The sequence below is a fragment of the Salmo salar genome, chromosome ssa01 (genome assembly GCF_905237065.1).
Source record: "Salmo salar chromosome ssa01, Ssal_v3.1, whole genome shotgun sequence".
Lineage (NCBI taxonomy): Eukaryota > Metazoa > Chordata > Actinopteri > Salmoniformes > Salmonidae > Salmo > Salmo salar.
The window spans coordinates 159,133,311-159,150,611 of record NC_059442.1 but is presented as its reverse complement, the minus strand read 5'-3'; the positions used below and the strand labels follow the sequence as shown (position 1 = coordinate 159,150,611).

The 17,301-nt window shown below is 44.2% G+C and overlaps 1 protein-coding gene across 2 annotated transcripts in view; it reads left to right on the top strand.

Moving 5' to 3' along the window:
• The window catches only part of LOC106570436 (ral guanine nucleotide dissociation stimulator), a 76,305-nt gene that overhangs the window by 3,072 nt on the left and 55,932 nt on the right, over window positions 1-17,301 (top strand). The window contains exon 1 of one of the 2 annotated variants that reach the window (XM_014142770.2): window positions 11,784-12,160. The exons of the other annotated variant lie outside the window; for it this stretch is intronic. Coding sequence (XP_013998245.1) covers window positions 12,068-12,160 — 93 coding nt within the window. The 5' untranslated portion in view covers window positions 11,784-12,067. Of the gene's footprint in view, window positions 1-11,783; window positions 12,161-17,301 lie in introns of those variants that run through there. 2 annotated transcript variants of the gene reach the window in all.

Here is a 17,301-nt window from a genome sequence, read left to right as displayed (position 1 = left end):
GCTCTAAAATGTTGATGTGGCGTTTTTTTCTGTGCTTTAGCAGAATTCATCCTGTAAATGGCAGTCACAGCATGTTAACAAAGCCAATGAGGGAGGTTATGAGGGTATTAAGGAAGTTATCCTCCACCACTTTTCCTCTACACTAAAAAATACAAATAAAATATGTTTTGTCACATACATACATGTTTTGTCACATATGTGCAGTTTTACAGCCATAGTATTATGGCGCCCCTGGAACAAATTAGGGTTAAGGGCCTTTCTCAAGGACACATCGACAGACTTTTCACCTTGTCGGCTCAGGTATTTGAACAAGCAACCTTTTGGTTATTGGCCCAATGCTCTAACCGCTAGGCTACCTGCCACCAAAGAGCCACTATAAAGGACCACCAAGCCAAGACCCTCTGCTATTGAAATGACTCCCTGGTATTTAACATTTATTTAACTAGGCAAGTCAGTTAAGAACAAATTCTTATTTACAATGACGGCCTACCCCGGCCAAACCCGGACAACACTGGGCCAATTGTGTCCCGCTCTATGGGACTCCCAATCACGTCCGGTTGTGATACTGCCTGGAATCGAAGCAGGGTCTGTAGTGACACCTCTAGCACTGAGATGCAGTGCCTTAGACCGGTGCACTACTCGGGAGCCCCTGATATGATGGAATGCCACAAAACATGTACAAGAAGGAATCAATCCAAAGGCAACACGTGTAGGAGACGAGGAGAGGAAGTCACTTAAGCGCATTGGAACCAACCTCATCATCCTCTCACACTCCATCCACATCATATGACCCGTTGGCCACAAAGTAATACTGTTCCATTTCTCCTTCTAAGGCATTCGAAATCCATTGAGATTCCGGCCTTGGAGGCTCCGTTTGTTGCACGTGTTTGGGGAAGGTCCGAAGGGGTGAGCCCTGGGGGGCCGTGGGGGGCCGTCGTTGGTTTGTTTGTTGGTCCGACTCTGGGGGTCGCAGAAGGAGTGGGTGGTTGTGCTGGTCCCTTGGGCCTTGCCTCTACTGCAGTTCTCCAACTCCAGGCCTGGAGCGGCACTACCACACCAGTTCCACCAGTTTGGTGATATGAAACTATGTAGAAGATATACCTACAATGTAGTTGCACTACCAACCTATGTAATTACTGTATTATCAAGTAAATACAAGGTTTTGGTCCATAATATAAAGTACAATCCATCTTTTCATAAAATATTTTGTTCCTGTGATTTTTGTCAGCATATCTGTTTTGTTTGTTACTGCTTACTGTTTGAACTCTCCCGAGTGTCTGTCTCTCTCTCTCTCTCTCTCTCTCTCTCTGTTTCACCTAGTTACAGTGTATCCCTCTATGATTTATTTGTTCATCTTATTGCATTATACATTGGTATGATTACCTTGGAGGTACGGTTACCTTGGAGCTCCTCAAATGCATTTTACCCAGATCTTCCTTTCACTATTACCTGGAGGACTTATATTTAATGGCCACAAGACATTAGCGGTGCAGCACTGCAATATTTTATAACCAGCCTGGTCTCATAGACTAGATGTAACATAGTAAATGTAAATCCTGTATGTTACGTTTGGTATGGTTACTAAGACAGATGGTTAATTAAGTAGGGTGGTTGGATGGGTGGGCGTATAACGCAAACTTCTAGCGATCATAAGGTTGCAAGTTTGAATGTCATCACGGGCAACTTTAGCATTTTAGCAACTTTTCAACTACTTAGTGCTTTTTAGCTACTTTGAAACTACTTAACAAGTTAGCTAACCCTTCCCCTAACCCTTTAATCTAACTCCTAAACTTAACACTAAGCTTAACCCTGACCCCTAACCCTTAGCCTAGTTAACGTTAGAATTCATACCATATCGTACGTTTTGCATCAGAATAATATGTAATGCTCTGAGACCAGGCTGGATATTCCCACATCTTGAGGCCTCAGTATGGTAAAGTACACGTCTCCATAGCTAGACCCTTACCTTTAACTTGTGGTGCTAATGTTAGGCTAACTTAGTGTGGGAACTGGGAAGCAGTTTCAGTTTAGATCTCATTCTCTGGCAGTCTGAATGGGAACGAATGGGCTGGAGAGAGTTGTAGGTGTGAGATTGTGAAGTCTCGCTGGGCTTGAGCCAGAGCCAGGTCAATAAATAACAGATAAGAGGGTAGAGTGACAGATGCTGCGTTGGAATGTATCCGGGAGGGATCGATAGATACTTTGTACATTTTCAGAAACTTCATGTCCTTGATTAGCTACACTTCCAATCTCTGTTTCTCGCTGTTCCTTTATTCTTTAAAGCTACGCTCTGCAAGCCTCCTATGACAACAAAAACACGAATGCAGGAGTAGGTCTTCGTTTTTAAACATGACTCAATAAGACAGCTGTACTAATCTGATTATAAAGCTATTTAGAAGTCATATTTTTCTAAATCAAGGGGTTTAGGCTATTTCATTAGTTAAAATTAGTGGAAATCTTACAGACCGTGGCTTTTCCTGCATTCCTTCTCTTTCATACGATTTGTCTGATTGGAGATCAGTCTTATTGTGTGGCCAAGCACACCCATTCACCCCAGCCACATCAGTCTCTCTCTGTGCAACCAAAGTATTGCTGTGTGTGTGCGTGGATGCATGCGTGTGTGTGTGCGCGCGTACGTGTGTGTTACAGGAAGCACTGTAGGACCCCCAACTTATAATGTGTTTGTAATTTGACACAGGAACTGGAGATTGACACTGCTGTCTGTGACCCTTAGTAAACTTTTGGTTATGATAATGGGTGTTCTTGAAAACAGATATATGTGTTTGTATTTGTGAGTGTGTGTGCACGCATGTTGCCTAGTACTGGGACATCTGACTTCAGGAATGGCAGCCTATGTACAGTATAGTGTGACCATAACCTTTAGAGTAGCCACTATAAAACAGATCACACACTCTGTGTCCTCTGCTGCCCCCTTTGCGAGAGCGTTGCTATGCTAACAGGTTAGACAGCCAAGCCTGTGGCCCTAAGCCCCCGTTGGCAGACAGCCCAGCTCGGACCACTGGGGGAAAATGGGGAGTTCTCCAATTCACTTAGCCAGAACTGTACTCATGAGTGCATTGTAGGAGAAGACTTGAAAAGGATGGCTGTATGAAATTCTAATGCATTTGTAGGGTTTCACAAATGTAGTTTTTAGTTTGTAGGCTATGTGACCATCACAATTTAAATAGCTCCTTAGCATAATTTACATAAATGAACTATCTACATATCTTCTATTGCTTGGATTAACATGAGGAAGTAGGTGCTTCAGGTTTTGGTGTGAGTTGGACGATACATTGGAACGAGCTGAGATGGAGTTGTGACCTACTATGTCCAGTAGGTGTCTCTGTCACTCCAGTGAATTGTTGCCCGACCAAACTGTTTACAGCTGTGGTTCTCAAACCTCTCCTCTGTGACCCCCAGACGTTTCATAACTTTGTTGTAGCCTTGAACCAGCTCACCCGATTCACATTCAGGGTTGATGATTAGTTGGTAAGTTGACTCAGGTGTGCTAACTCTGGAATAGATCAAATACATGGAACGACTGGGGGTCCCTGAGGAGAGGTTTGAGAACCTCTGGTTTACAGTGTGAATAGGTCTTTTCCAGATGTTTCTGCTCGCTGTGCTGGTACTTGTATGCAGGCAGTTCTTTTGAAAGCTCAGGAGAAGAATGTTATATAAAAGCTGAAAAAAGTTGCATGTGTTCACAGGACATGAAACCTCTGCTTTGTGAAATGAAAGCAGAGGTACATGAGCAATGGGAAAATAATCATCATGAATATGGTTAATGAACTTCACAGCTTTTCACAGTATCATGCTGATTTGGTGAACGTGATATTACGAATTGTCAGTGAGTTCATTCTATTTGTACATTGTGTACATTTATGCATTCCTTGCAATGGCCTCAAAGAACACATATCCAAACAAATTTCCGAATAGGGATGGGATAACTATCAATTAACCAAACAGTCCCAATAGTACAGCCAATATGGCCACCAAACCACACGTCACGGAACATGGATTTGAATTGTAATGTATGTTATACCCATTGTAATTCTATGGCATCAGCTCCTCTAGGAATAGGGCCTGACAGTCATCCGTGCTTTATGGGAAGTCACATGACACACTGCCCTCATCAATCATCATCAACAACTCCCCCAACTAACCACTACAGGGGATGATGTCACAAAGGGCCTGCCAGCCACCTTCCCATAATCCCCCTCCCCTCTCTCTCATTATAATGAACTCAAGGTCAACAATATGTTCTAATTACCAGCAGTGTAGCTGATGAGCAACCACGAACCATGAGCGACACTTGCGGTTCATTGGCCAATAGCCTCACAAAAATGTTCTGTCCGTTACAATCAACCGTTAACATGGTTTCTCGTAGCTGCGCGTGGTCTACTTGTCGAGACCTTTGTTCATGTTTTAGTTTTTTTGCCTCCATTACGCTCATCGGTAGACAAAGGAGTGCAATCATGAAGAACGTGAGGGCGGGTAAACGCCACTTCCTTTGGCAAGGAGACAATACGAGGAGTTGAATGGAGTCTCTCTCTCTGTTTGGCTCTGGTCACCAGCCTAAGGTCACGCTGTGACAATGTGAGGGGACACTAGTTGTTGTTTCTGCCTGGGTGTTAGTGTGTATGACCGCGAGGGGCCGAAGGTGTTGTGCCATCATCATGTAGGCTAGTAGTGAGAGCTGCTTGAAGCTTAAATGTGTTGTCGTTTTGTAGCCGTCCGTGGAGTTATCGTAGAGAAGCCTGAAACTGTGGAAAGGAACTCATATGTTAAAAGTCTAGTTTTAGCCTAGTCAATGCGTTTGATTGGTTTGGTTTGGCTTGAACGTGTTATACAGAGTAGTTATGTCACTGGTGACATCTATACACTCACAAATACATATTATTATGCACACCCCTCTCACGCTCACTGATTAACCTTCAATATCAATCACAGAACAGGCAAACATACACTCTCTCTCCCTCTCTGTTTCTCTCTTTCTCTGTCTCTCTATTTCTTTCTCTTTCTCACTATCTCCCTTTCTGTCTCTCTATTTCTTTCTCTCTGTCTCTCTCTCTCTCTCACACTTGCTTTCTCTCACTCACTGACTAATAGCTCAGATACACTGGAAGGATTGTAAAATGTTTGCCTGCAGACAGTACTTAGCATAATCTCTTTTGTGTTCACACAGCAAAGAACTTGAAGTCGTCAGCCACTCAGCCTTGTTAAAATACTCCAAACCAGAAGGTGGCAGTAGCGTTGTTTGGCAATGCATGTCCTTCTGTGTTGCTTAGTTAATGGTCTAGAACCCAATGTTAGCTTGCTAGCTGCGCTAATGTTGCTATTTTGTGGAAAGCCCTTGTTGATGCTAGCCAGATGGCCACAGCTAACTACCTAGCAAGATGACGAAGAAACAATTTGATTCACTCTCCATAATCCCATACTGCCAGTGCAAGTCCATAGCCAAATGTTTCGTTAGCTAGCTAACTTTAGCATATTCGCTGGCTAGCACAGCAAACTAATTAATTGTGATTGAATTATAATATCAATACTAGCTACAGTGGTTAGCTAGCTTGGAGGAAGTATTTAGTGTTGTGTGCATTGTGTCTGTGCACTTAGCTAGCTACGATCCCATAGCCTACATTTCATATGAAATGTGACTGGCTCATGACATTTAACCATGTATTTACAGAGAAAATGCCCCATTTATTTTTGTTGTCACTCCTGTTGGCCTCCCCACGTGGGAGTTTCTGCTCTCTGATTGGCTCAAAGTCAATTTATTGGCCACTGACGAGCATTGCGATTCTACAATTACAAATGCCGGGTTCGTCGCTACCGGGTCGGCACGCAGCGGGTACCACTTTTGTTCTAGCTAGAGAAGAACCATTTTTGGTTGCAGGTAGAACTCTTTTAGTTCAAGGTAGAACCCTTTTGGGTTCCATGTAGAACCATTTATACAGAAGGTTAGGGTTCTATATGGAACCAAAAAGGATTTTCCTATGGGAACAGCTGAAGAACCTGTGGCTCAGTTGGTAGAGCATGGTGTGTGCAACGCCAGGGTTGTGGGTTCGATTCCCACGGGGGGCCAGTACAAAAAAAAAAAATGCATGAAATCAAAATGAAATGTATGTATTCACTACTGTAAGTCGCTCTGGATAAGAGCGTCTGCTAAATGACTAAAATGTAAATGTAAGAACCCTTTTTTTCTAAGTGTGTGGTCAGTACTTCATTTGTTGTGACTATACCTGCAGTGCTAGATCCCGCTGCTGACACTAACTGTTGTGTTATTAGTTGTATGGATGAGGCAAAGAGATGTGAGTTAAGATAACATGTTTACTGACAAGATAATGTAGCAACAACTATTTGCATTACTATCCATGATAGTCTATTTTATAGTATTGGGATGCATCTCTCTGCGCCTCATTCCATTTTCTCACTTTGTTCCTTCCTTCTGAAAAGGCCTTATGTAGTGCTGGGAGAGGCTTCTCCCCCAGCGTTTTGAGCTCATTTGTGCCTCTGTCCCTTGGATGCTAATTGAATGACAGGCCGCACCTGGTTTACACCACCCTCACAGACGGTAGGCAATGCCCAACAGAACACAGGTCATTTGCCACTAACAATAGTGTCACGACCGAGGATCCGTTTGTGTGCGTGTCTGCAGTGCTGTCGCCTTGATTGGCTGTGCATGGTGTTCCCGGACGCACCAGATGTACCCTGTCTTTATTAGAAAAAAAACACATTTCATTCTCTGCTACATCAACAGCATCAGCTGCTAATGCTTTATTCTGGTCTGCTAGAAAGCAGATACTATTAATGCCTTGGAGTATTTATATCTGTTCCTTAAAACTTTTGCCTTTCTTGAGTAACTTATAGCGGTGACATCATTCATTTTTTCCCCTCGTTGCTATAGAAGCGGTGAGGCATGCTTTGCCTCTGTGTGATAATGGTGGTAGATCAGACTCTGGGCCCCTCTGGCCATGCGGTTGATTGGTTATGCCTGGCTGCACCAATCAAACTGTACAATGCTATAATTGTATATAAAGTTTGTGTGTGTTTTTGTGTGTGTGTTCAACATTGATACACATTTTATGTGCAAATTATAGCATTGTACATATATGCTTGGATTTAAGGTTGGAGTAGTGAGTGAGTGTAACTGGACCAATAAAGACGGGTGGAAAGTTTATCATGATAGTGGTTGATGTCATTTATGGGGTTAGCACAGAAAACAGGAGTAAGTTATAAACCAGTGTTTAACCCTGCCAGATACACTTGAGGGGAACAGTGGTTAAACACTGGTTTATAACTTACTCCTGTTTTCTGTGCAACCCCATAAATGACATCAACCACTATTGCCATGTTTCCCCTCTACCATGCTTCCCTTGCTGAGGGCTCAAGGAAGCACATCCTTTATGACTGTGTACAGCATGGACAGTGTGTGCAGTACAGTACAGGGATAGGGTGTGGAAGCATCCGTCCTGAAATAAGGGTGATGAGAGCCAAATGGAGGAACGTTCATGGAGGGGTTGACCAGGTGGGAGGACTTGCAGACTATGAAAGGCCAAGGGAGGATGATCATGATATCATACGTCATAAAGGACATAAAGCACCAACCTCCAACCTCCCACTCAACCTTTTTTCGGAGCCAACATTTTAGCTTCTGGCGCCAGACCCTGTGACTTCTCCTCAGTGCGCTTGTAATGAAACCCGACAATGGATCTGTCAGCGGTTAGCTGAGAAAAGGTAAACAGATGGGAGTAAAGGTTGGTGTTGTTGATGTCCAAAGCCCACCCTGTTTCACTATGGTACACGAAGTCTCAGAGACAAAGAGCATGTACATTGAGTTATGACACAATAATAGCCACAATTCATCGAAACACGTGTCGCTATAAAGAGAGAGATTGGTCCTGATAGATGTATCATCTTGCACTGCAAATCAGTGAGACTGTGTCAGACCTGTCCAGAAGTCACTTAGGGCAAGTTCGAGTCAAGTCATTGAGCACGACTTCGAGTTGAGTCTCAAGTCATTGAGCCAGAAGTCAAGTCTCAAGTCTTTGAATAAGTCAGTCAAGTCTTGAATCTTAAAGGACGATCATAGTCTCATAATCTGTTGTTGCTGCAAGACACGTCTGTGGGTTGTCGCAGTTTTGTGTGTCTGGTCTGCCTCTATAACAACCCCTGACCTGACTCCTGACCTTTGGCCTCCCCTGTGCTGGGGTGGCTTGTTAGACTGTTCTGGAGACGGTGGGGATCAGGGGATCAGGACATCAGATGGCTGAGAAGATTCTTGGCGGTGAGCCCATCTCCATCCCTCTGACAGACAGTTGTTTTCCACTCTGCCAGTCAGACGCGGCGCTCGTTAATTGTTGAAAGCCTCTCAACGGGGATAAGCTTTTGTGCTCAGGCGGCTGGGAGGACCCCTGAGGGGTCTTCCCTGAGACAAAACACATGAATGCGTGTCATATAGGCCTAGTCAGACGTGGTAGTATTTATTACATGATGAAGAGTTGACATGAGACATGAAAATGCCTGTAGCTAGAAAGTCAACTTCCCCGTTCTAACAAAACAATAACGTGAATAGCAAAGCTGTAATTACGGGGGCTGCCAATGAGGCCTCAATAAATATCTCTCTGCCTATTGTGTCTAAAGGAGGGGGGCAGGGAATGGTCACTTTGTTGCCATGGCAGCTGGCCAGTCGCTGCACCTGGCCAGTCAGGGACAGTATGTAAACAAAGGAGGTGTTGTGTGTAGCCTAGCGCTTCTTTTGCGTCATCGTAGAATCCCGGTTTAGCTGCTCTTTGACACAGCAACCATTTTCTCCTTCCAGTTGAGTAGACGCAGGTCAAACACACACACCTCTCTGTCTCCTGTCGTCTGTCAGAGAGAGGAAGGAGGCTGCTCCATCCCTACATCTGGGCTTCCCTGGAGGAAGCTGCTATCTCACTGTGATGATGTACTTTTGGATTAAGTTGTGAAGCATATAGCATGTCCTCATGCACTTAAATGTGATCCTCTGTGGAGTGTTGACATGATGCATGTCTGTATGGATGGGGGAAGATGTGGCCAGCACACTCAGGAAGTGAAATGCAGATAGAAACATATGATGATGGAGATGTGCCTGACCACCATCATCACACCTCCGTAGGTGTAGGTGGAGCCATGTTCTTATTTTCTACCGAAGAGGTATCAGGAAAAGAGCTGGAGATAAATATGGGACCGAGCATATGACCCACAGGAAGTGGAGTGTACTTATCATCCAGTGAACAGACCCCAGATCCTCCACACTTCCTGTCACATGACATGGTATCACAAACACTTTGGTCTTCCTAGCCCTTGGTACTTATTTTTACTGTAGATTTATGTAATATGCCAGAATCTTACTTGGGCTATAGGTTATAGAGGTTTAAAGAACATTCCCTAAACATTTGTTCCGGGTTCTCCTTGATGCTCCGGGAACATTTGCTTTTTGTCCAGTGAGCACTCCCTCCTTGTCAGGCTCAACATGTTCAAGACATGAGAGGTGGCTACCTGCCTGAAAGGTTTTGGAGAATTACCAACATTTTGTAAAGCAGGATGAGACATTTACTATTTTGGACGTGTCCATCTTGGAGGAGTGCCTTGGTGTCTTGGCCGGCAGTCAGAACTCACACGGGCAGGGTTGGTAGTGCGCATGAGTGCTCGGCTGTCTCCATAACGACGGAAGCTCCGCGGCGTCGGCTGATTTTGGCTTCTGCATCTTAATATGGGTTCTGCTGCTGCTTCCTAACATACCCGGTGCACAGATTCAGTCTTACCCCCAAGCTCTTGGTTTGTAATTAGTTTGTCTGGGTTCTCATCCATCCTTTGTTTGAGTGCACTTTATTTACTGTCAGTTTATGCATTTCCCCTCCATCTTCTCTCTTTAGTCCACCCATTACTGTTTCTGTCCATAAACTCTCTATATATCCACTTCATTCTTTGACCTTTTCACCTCAGCTATCCGTTTAGTTTGCTCTCATCATCATAATTGCTGTCTATCCCTTGATCCCCATGCTCCTTGGCACTGAGTCTCTGAAGTCAAGCCTTGTTTGCCTTCGTACTGCCACCTCACGCTCTGATGAAAGGTGAAATAACACAATCCTGACAACAGGCTTTGCGTCAGACTTGATAGCTATCATCCAGCGAGGGAATTTGACATTTGTTATGTGATAAGAAAGCGCGTCTGGTCTCTGTTTTATACCCCATTCATCTTCATGTCCACATTTCCCCCGAGGCGGGATATCACACTGATAATCATTAGAAGTGTCTGGCAGAGGCACATTTTCAAGAAAGCAAAGCGTTTAGATGGAGTAAGCCTCCTTTATTACAGTCATGGATCACGTTCCGGTCAGTGGTAAACCTGTGAGTCATAGCTGGAATAGCACTGTGGAGCTAGTTCCCATCCCGTACATATTCCGCACTGGATGTCCTGGATGCACATCCCAGACCAACCCCCATATTTCGTTCTACCCCGGATGATCCCCCTATATTTTGTTCTACCCCGGATGAACCCCCCATATTTTGTTCTACCCCGGATGAACCCCCCATATTTTGTTCTACCCCGGATGAACCCCCCATATTTTGTTCTACCCCGGATGAACCCCCCATATTTTGTTCTACCCCGGATGAACCCCCCATATTTTGTTCTACCCCGGATGATCCCCCTATATTTTGTTCTACCCCGGATGAACCCCCCATATTTTGTTCTACCCCGGACTGTTGTTGTGTCCCAGTTATGCTTTTGTGTAGAATTAACATTCATCACAAACTTACAGAACATTTTTAAGAGCAGGTGAAGTGTGTCTCCATGTACTTAGTGGTGAATTTGCGAGACACCTTGTCCTGTGTAATTATACTTTAACAGTGACTTCCGAATTCGGTGGCTGATGTGGTGTTTTATGGTTCAGGCAGGCCATCAGGTAACCTTACACATGAGAGAGACGCATAGAAGAGGAAAAACAGCCGTGTTAGAGTGCTCTTTTTGTGCTATGTGCAGTGGAAAGAGACTGCTGACTGTATATTCCAAGCTCATGCATACATTTCCCAATGCAGTGCTCTTAAACTGGTCAGCCATGGCCCTCAGCACTGTAGACACACACACACACACACACACACACACACACACACACACACACACACACACACACACACACACACACACACACACACCTACACACATACATGATTTGTCCGTTGTGTCGTAGACGTTTATGTTAGATGATCACACACACACAAAGCATCACCACTGACCTTGGCAACAGAGGTCCCTTGGAAAGGAAAGCATGTAGAAGCTTGTTTTCTTCCCTCTCTGGTACTCAATCATTAATAGTCCTCTCTCTCTCTCGCCCCTGGCTCATACAAACACACACACACACACACACACACACACACACACACACACACAAGCTCTCCAGTAACACTCCATAGCCTTCTATCAGCAGCTGTTCAGAGAGGAGGGTGAGGGAGTGGTGAGTACCTGCTCGCTGATTCGCCTCCTTTAAGTTTTACAATGTGTCTCTCAAAGTAGTGGACAGGCGTGCTCTAACGTGTAGCAGCATGTCATAAGGATCTTACAGCGACTTCGAGACCAAGGAAAAGAGAAGGAGAGAGTGACGGAGGAGGAGGAGACAAGGAGAGAGAGAGACAGAGAAGGAGCCCGGGAAAGAGACAAGGAGAGAGAGAGACAGAGAAGGAGCCCAGGAAAGAGAGAAACGGGAAAGAGACAAGGAGAGAGAGAGACGGGAAGAAGAAAGAGACAAGGAGAGAGACGGAGAAGGAGACAAGGAGAGAGAGAGAAGGGAAGGAGAAAGAGAGAGAGACAGGAAAGAGAAAGTCTGAGTAGAAAGAAGAGGCGTCTACTTATGACACTTTTCCCCTTTGTTCATTTTGGAAAACAACAAGTGAGAAAAATAGATAAAGGAAAGTGCAGCAGAAGACTCATAAGGAGAGATCCCTTTGGTTCAGCTTCAGCCCTCTAGTAGGGTCTGAGAGCTGGAGGACCACAGCCCCAGCCAGGGGCGCCCTGCCACCCAAGCCAAGACTCTGTCCCTGGGGCAGCATGGGGTCCAAGTCCCCCTTCAGCCTCCACCGAGCCCTCGTCCAGCCCATGATGATGTGTATGCTGGATGTTCCTCTCATACTGGACCACCTGGTAGGTGTCTGGTGTGGCGACTGAGAGGGGATCACTGACTGCAGGTGTCTGGTGTGGAGACTGAGAGGGGATCACTGACTGCAGGTGTCTGGTGTGGAGACTGAGAGGGGATCACTGACTGCAGGTGTCTGGTGTGGAGACTGAGAGGGGATCACTGACTGCAGGTGTCTGGTGTGGAGACTGAGAGGGGATCACTGACTGCAGGTGTCTGGTGTGGAGACTGAGAGGGGATCACTGACTGCAGGTGTCTGGTGTGGAGACTGAGAGGGGATCACTGACTGCAGGTGTCTGGTGTGGAGACTGAGAGGGGATCACTGACTGCAGGTGTCTGGTGTGGAGACTGAGAGCTAGGACAGTGGTAGTGTGGGAATCTGTTGTGACTGCTTACAATATGCTTGTGTAAAATGCTACAGTTCACCTTTGAATTGAACGCATATGCAAACTGATATGCACTCTATAGTGTGCACGTTATCTGGACAGTGGCGTGAGGATGTTTTACTTATGTACTATTTCTCTGATCCTAGGTCAGTTTTCTGTTATGTGCTAGAATCTGTAAGTTAACACCGGTTGGTGGGTAGGAGGTGGGGATGAGACAGCCTATCAGGTAAGGTCGCCCTTTTAGGCTTTGGTCAGCATGGTTTCGCCATGGGAACAGGTCAGGGTGCCCACTCAGGCAGGTCCTAAGTGAAGCACTTTATTCTTATTGGCCAGGAGAAAGAATGTAGCTGTACAGTTGAAGTCAGAAATCTACATACACTTAGGTTGGAGTCATTAAAACTCGATTTCAACCACTCCACAAATTTCTTGTTAACAAACTTTATTTTTGGCAAATCGGTTAGGACACCTACTTTGTGCATGACACAAGTAATTGTTCCAACAATTGTTTACAGACAGATTATTTCACTTATAATTCACTGTATCACAATTCCAGTGGGTCAGAAGTTTACATACACTAAGTTGACTGTGCCTTTAAACAGCTTGGAAAATTCCAGAAAATGATGTCATGGCTTTAGAAGCTTCTGATAGGCTAATTGACATCATTTGAGTCAATTGGAGGTGTACCTGTGGATGTATTAAAAGGCCTATCTTCAAACTCAGTGCCTCTTTGCTTGACATCATGGGAAATCAAAAGAAATCAGCCAAGACCTCAGAAAAAAACTGTAGACCTCCACAAGTCTGGTTCATCCTTGGGAGCAATTGCCAAACGCCTGTACAAACAATAGTACGCAAGTATAAACACCATGGGACCACACAGCCGTCATAACGCTCAGGAAGGAGGCGTGTTCTGTCTCCTAGAGATGAACGTACTTTGGTGCGAAAAGTACAAATCAATCCCAGAACAACAGCAAAGGACCTTGTGAAGATGCTGGAGGAAACAGGTACAAAATGATCTATATCCATACTAAAACGAGTCCTATATCGACATAACCTGAAAGGCCGCTCAGCAAGGAAGAAACCACTGCTCCAAAACCGCCATAAAAAAGCCAGACTACGATTTGCAACTGCACATGGGGATAAAGATTGTACTATTTGGAGAAATGTCCTCTGGTCTGATGAAACAAAAATAGAACTCTTTGGCCATAATGACCATCGTTATGTTTGGAGGAAAAAGGGGGAGGCTTGCAAGCCGAAGAACACCATCCCAACCATGAAGCACGGGGGTGGCAGCATCATGTTGTGGGGGTGCTTTGCTGCAGGAGGGACTGGTGCACTTCACAAAATAGATGGCATCATGAGGTAGGACAATTTGGTGGATATATTGAAGCAACATATCAAGACATCAGTCAGGAAGATAAAGCTTGGTCGCAAATGGGTCTTCCAAATGGACAATGACCCCAAGCATACTTCCAAAGTTGTGGCAAAATGGCTTAAGGACATCAAAGTCAAAGTATTGGAGTGGCGATCACAAAGCCCTGACCTCAATCCCATAGAAAATTTGTGGGCAGAACTGAAAAAGCTTGAAAAAGCTGTGAACAAGGAGGCCTACAAACCTGACTCAGTTACACCAGGTCTGTCAGGAGGAATGGGCCAAAATTCACCCAACTTATTGTAGGAAGCTTGTGGAAGGCTACCCGAAACATTTGACCCAGGTCAAACAATTTAAAGGCAATGCTACCAACTACTAATTGAGTGTATGTAAAATTCTGACCCACTGGGAATGTGATGAAAGAAATACAAGCTGAAGTAAATCATTCTCTCTACTATTATTCTGACATTTCACATTCTAAAAATAAAGTGGTGATCCTAACTGACCTAAAACAGGGATTTTTTACTAGGATTAAATGTCAGGAATTGTGAAATACTGAGTTTAATTGTATTTGGCTAAGGTGTATGTAAACTTCCGACTTCAACTGTATTTATGTGTGCACTGATGCTATTATTAACATGGCACAGGACAACAGCCTTTCATGGATGCTCATAGAATCAGGATTGAGTAGCATTGTAGCAAGCAAGCAACACAATACAAAACATGATCTAGTGTCACTTTCATATAATGATCTACAACCGAAAGTGTCCATTTTACTGTGTAAAACGTGTCACAATGACAAGTTATTGTCGAAACGTTTGAAGTAGGTTCAGAGGTCTCTACCGTGTTTGGTAACTTCTGTGCGTGTGAATCCTTTGCGGTCAACTTCAGACATGGTCTGTGTATGCTGGTTTGTGTGATGTGTGTTTGTTTTTACAGCACAGGTCAGGGGTCATGTATGATTGATGTAAGGTAGTTCTAGAAAGAGAAGGCGCTATTAGTTAGTGACAACACTAAGTAGAAAAATTTGGATAATTTCCCATATTTCCACGGACACCAGCCAACCAGCTTTGACTGAATTTGTTTATCCTTGCCCTGTAAGTGGACCCATCACATTAGAAGTCTATGGATCGTGCCATGTCATGACGTGCTTGGACCACCTGTTGAGATGTGCCTTTTGTTAAGTAAATCAGTTGTTAAATGAGGTGAAAAGGAGACTGGAGTGCCACTTTAATGGTTTCATGCCATTGTTATTTCTGTACTTTGAAAGTTACATATCTTGAAAACTTGAGCGCTGACAAAGTAAGCATTTTGGGACTGGTATTTCTATTTTGACACAAGTTTGGAAAATGACCAGATCATTTCCCATCTTATTTGGCTAATTTTCCAGTGGTTACTTTTATTTCCTCAGACAACTAGACTTTTGCCAAAACTCCTCTTCATTTCCCAATCCACAAGCCCACCCGGCCCAGCTATAGTACCAGCCAGGCTCTGTTCCTGGATGTGGTGTCCCAGAGATAAGAGGTGGAAATTGGGAGTCTGTATCGTTATCAACCCCCTTGGAGTTCTTATCAGCTCCAGTGTCATTACTCTGTAGTCTCTGTAATCTCCAGTATCTTCTCTGCTCCACCTTTCTAATGTCAATGTATTTACACTTCTCCACCAGGAGGGGGAGAAGGAGAGGGGGAGGAGGAGGGGGGTCGACCACATCTGTAATGATGACCTCTGCTCTGCTGTACAGTAGGTTGGGGGAGAGAGAATGTTTTATCCCCAAGCATTACTTTGTGAGCGTCTTTAAAAGTGTTGACCTTATCATACTATTTTTATGACACTGAATATCCACAGTATCTCATTTTTAAGATGTGAAAGATATTGATGACCTCTGCTGTGAGAGAGAGCGAGCGCATGGGTGGTTTGGTCACCTACAATAGTGGGTAAGGGAACGGTTTATTCCAGTGCATCCTGGATGCTTTGCATTTCAGAGCTGGTGAACTATGCCTGGTTTCAAATCTATTTACCAGTGCAGTAATTATAAAGACAAGGTGAGGTGACACTGGGAGAAATGCTCTTCCATTTCCATCTCCTCCATTACACTCTTAGAAAGAAAAGCTGCTATCTAGAACCTAAAAGGGTTCTTTGGCTGTCCTCATAGGAGAACCCTTTGAATAACCCTTTTTGGTTGCAGATAGAACTGTTTTGTCTTGCAAGTAGAACCAAGGGTTCCATGTAGAACTCTTTCCACAGATGGATCTACGTGGAACCCCAACGGGTCCTACCTTGAACCAAAAAGGGTTATACCTAGAACCAAAAAGGGTTCTCCTGTGGGGACAGCTGAAGAACCCTTTCGGAACCCTTTTTTTAAAGAGTGTATGCAAGTATGCCTGTACTCTTTGGGACGGTTTCCCGGATGAAAATTAAGAATATTTTTTAGTCCAGGAATTGGATTATTCTGTGTAAGCATGCTATTTTCAAATTCATTTCTCTCATCTAGACAGCGAAACATGTTTGATGAGCAAAAGAAGAGGAAATCTCTGCAGTGCTTCACCCATTGGTGATGACAGAGGTTGATAGCACCCACACCATTATATAAAGTGCTTGAGAATCATACAAACTATAGAACAAATGCACTGCAGTAGCACACAAGCTATTTCCGCTACAATAAAAATGTAATATTCTGGGATCACAAAAAAGCCAGGCCAACTAATAAAATTGCGTCCTATAATTATTTTCTGAACCTCACCTGCAGGTTACCGTGGATACTGACAAAGCGTCTAATTATAGCCCATAGTAAGCCTCCACAAAGCAACAGGGAAGAGCCTCTATGCCCTGTCATTGGAGATACATAACAACAGGAGCAGGACTGAGTACCACACCAGTGTTACACCATAATCATGACTACTATATCACCCCCCGTTGTTGTGCTACAGGGACTGTTTGCTAACAGTGTGTGAATGACCTTGGGGTCCCATCTCTTTCCCACCCAGTAAATGACAACCATGTCTTCTTTGGTTAGTAGTAGACTCTGTGGCCTGCATCTGGGTTTATTTTCCCTTTGCATGTTTTCCCTTACAGTGTCGATGTGCAGGGGTATGAGGTAGATATGTACATGTAGTGGCAAGAAAAAGTATGTGAACCCTTTGGAATTACCTGCACCTCTGCATAAATTGGTCATAAAATTTGATCTGATATTCATCTAAGTCACAACAATAGACAAACACAGTCTGCTTAAACTAATAACACACAAACAATTATACGTTTTCATGTCTTTTATTGAACACAGTGTGTAACATTCACAGTGCAGGGTGGGAAAAGTATGTGAACCCTTGGTTTTAATAATTGGTTGACCATCCTTTGGCAGCAATAACCTCAACCAAACGATTTCTGTAGTTGCGGA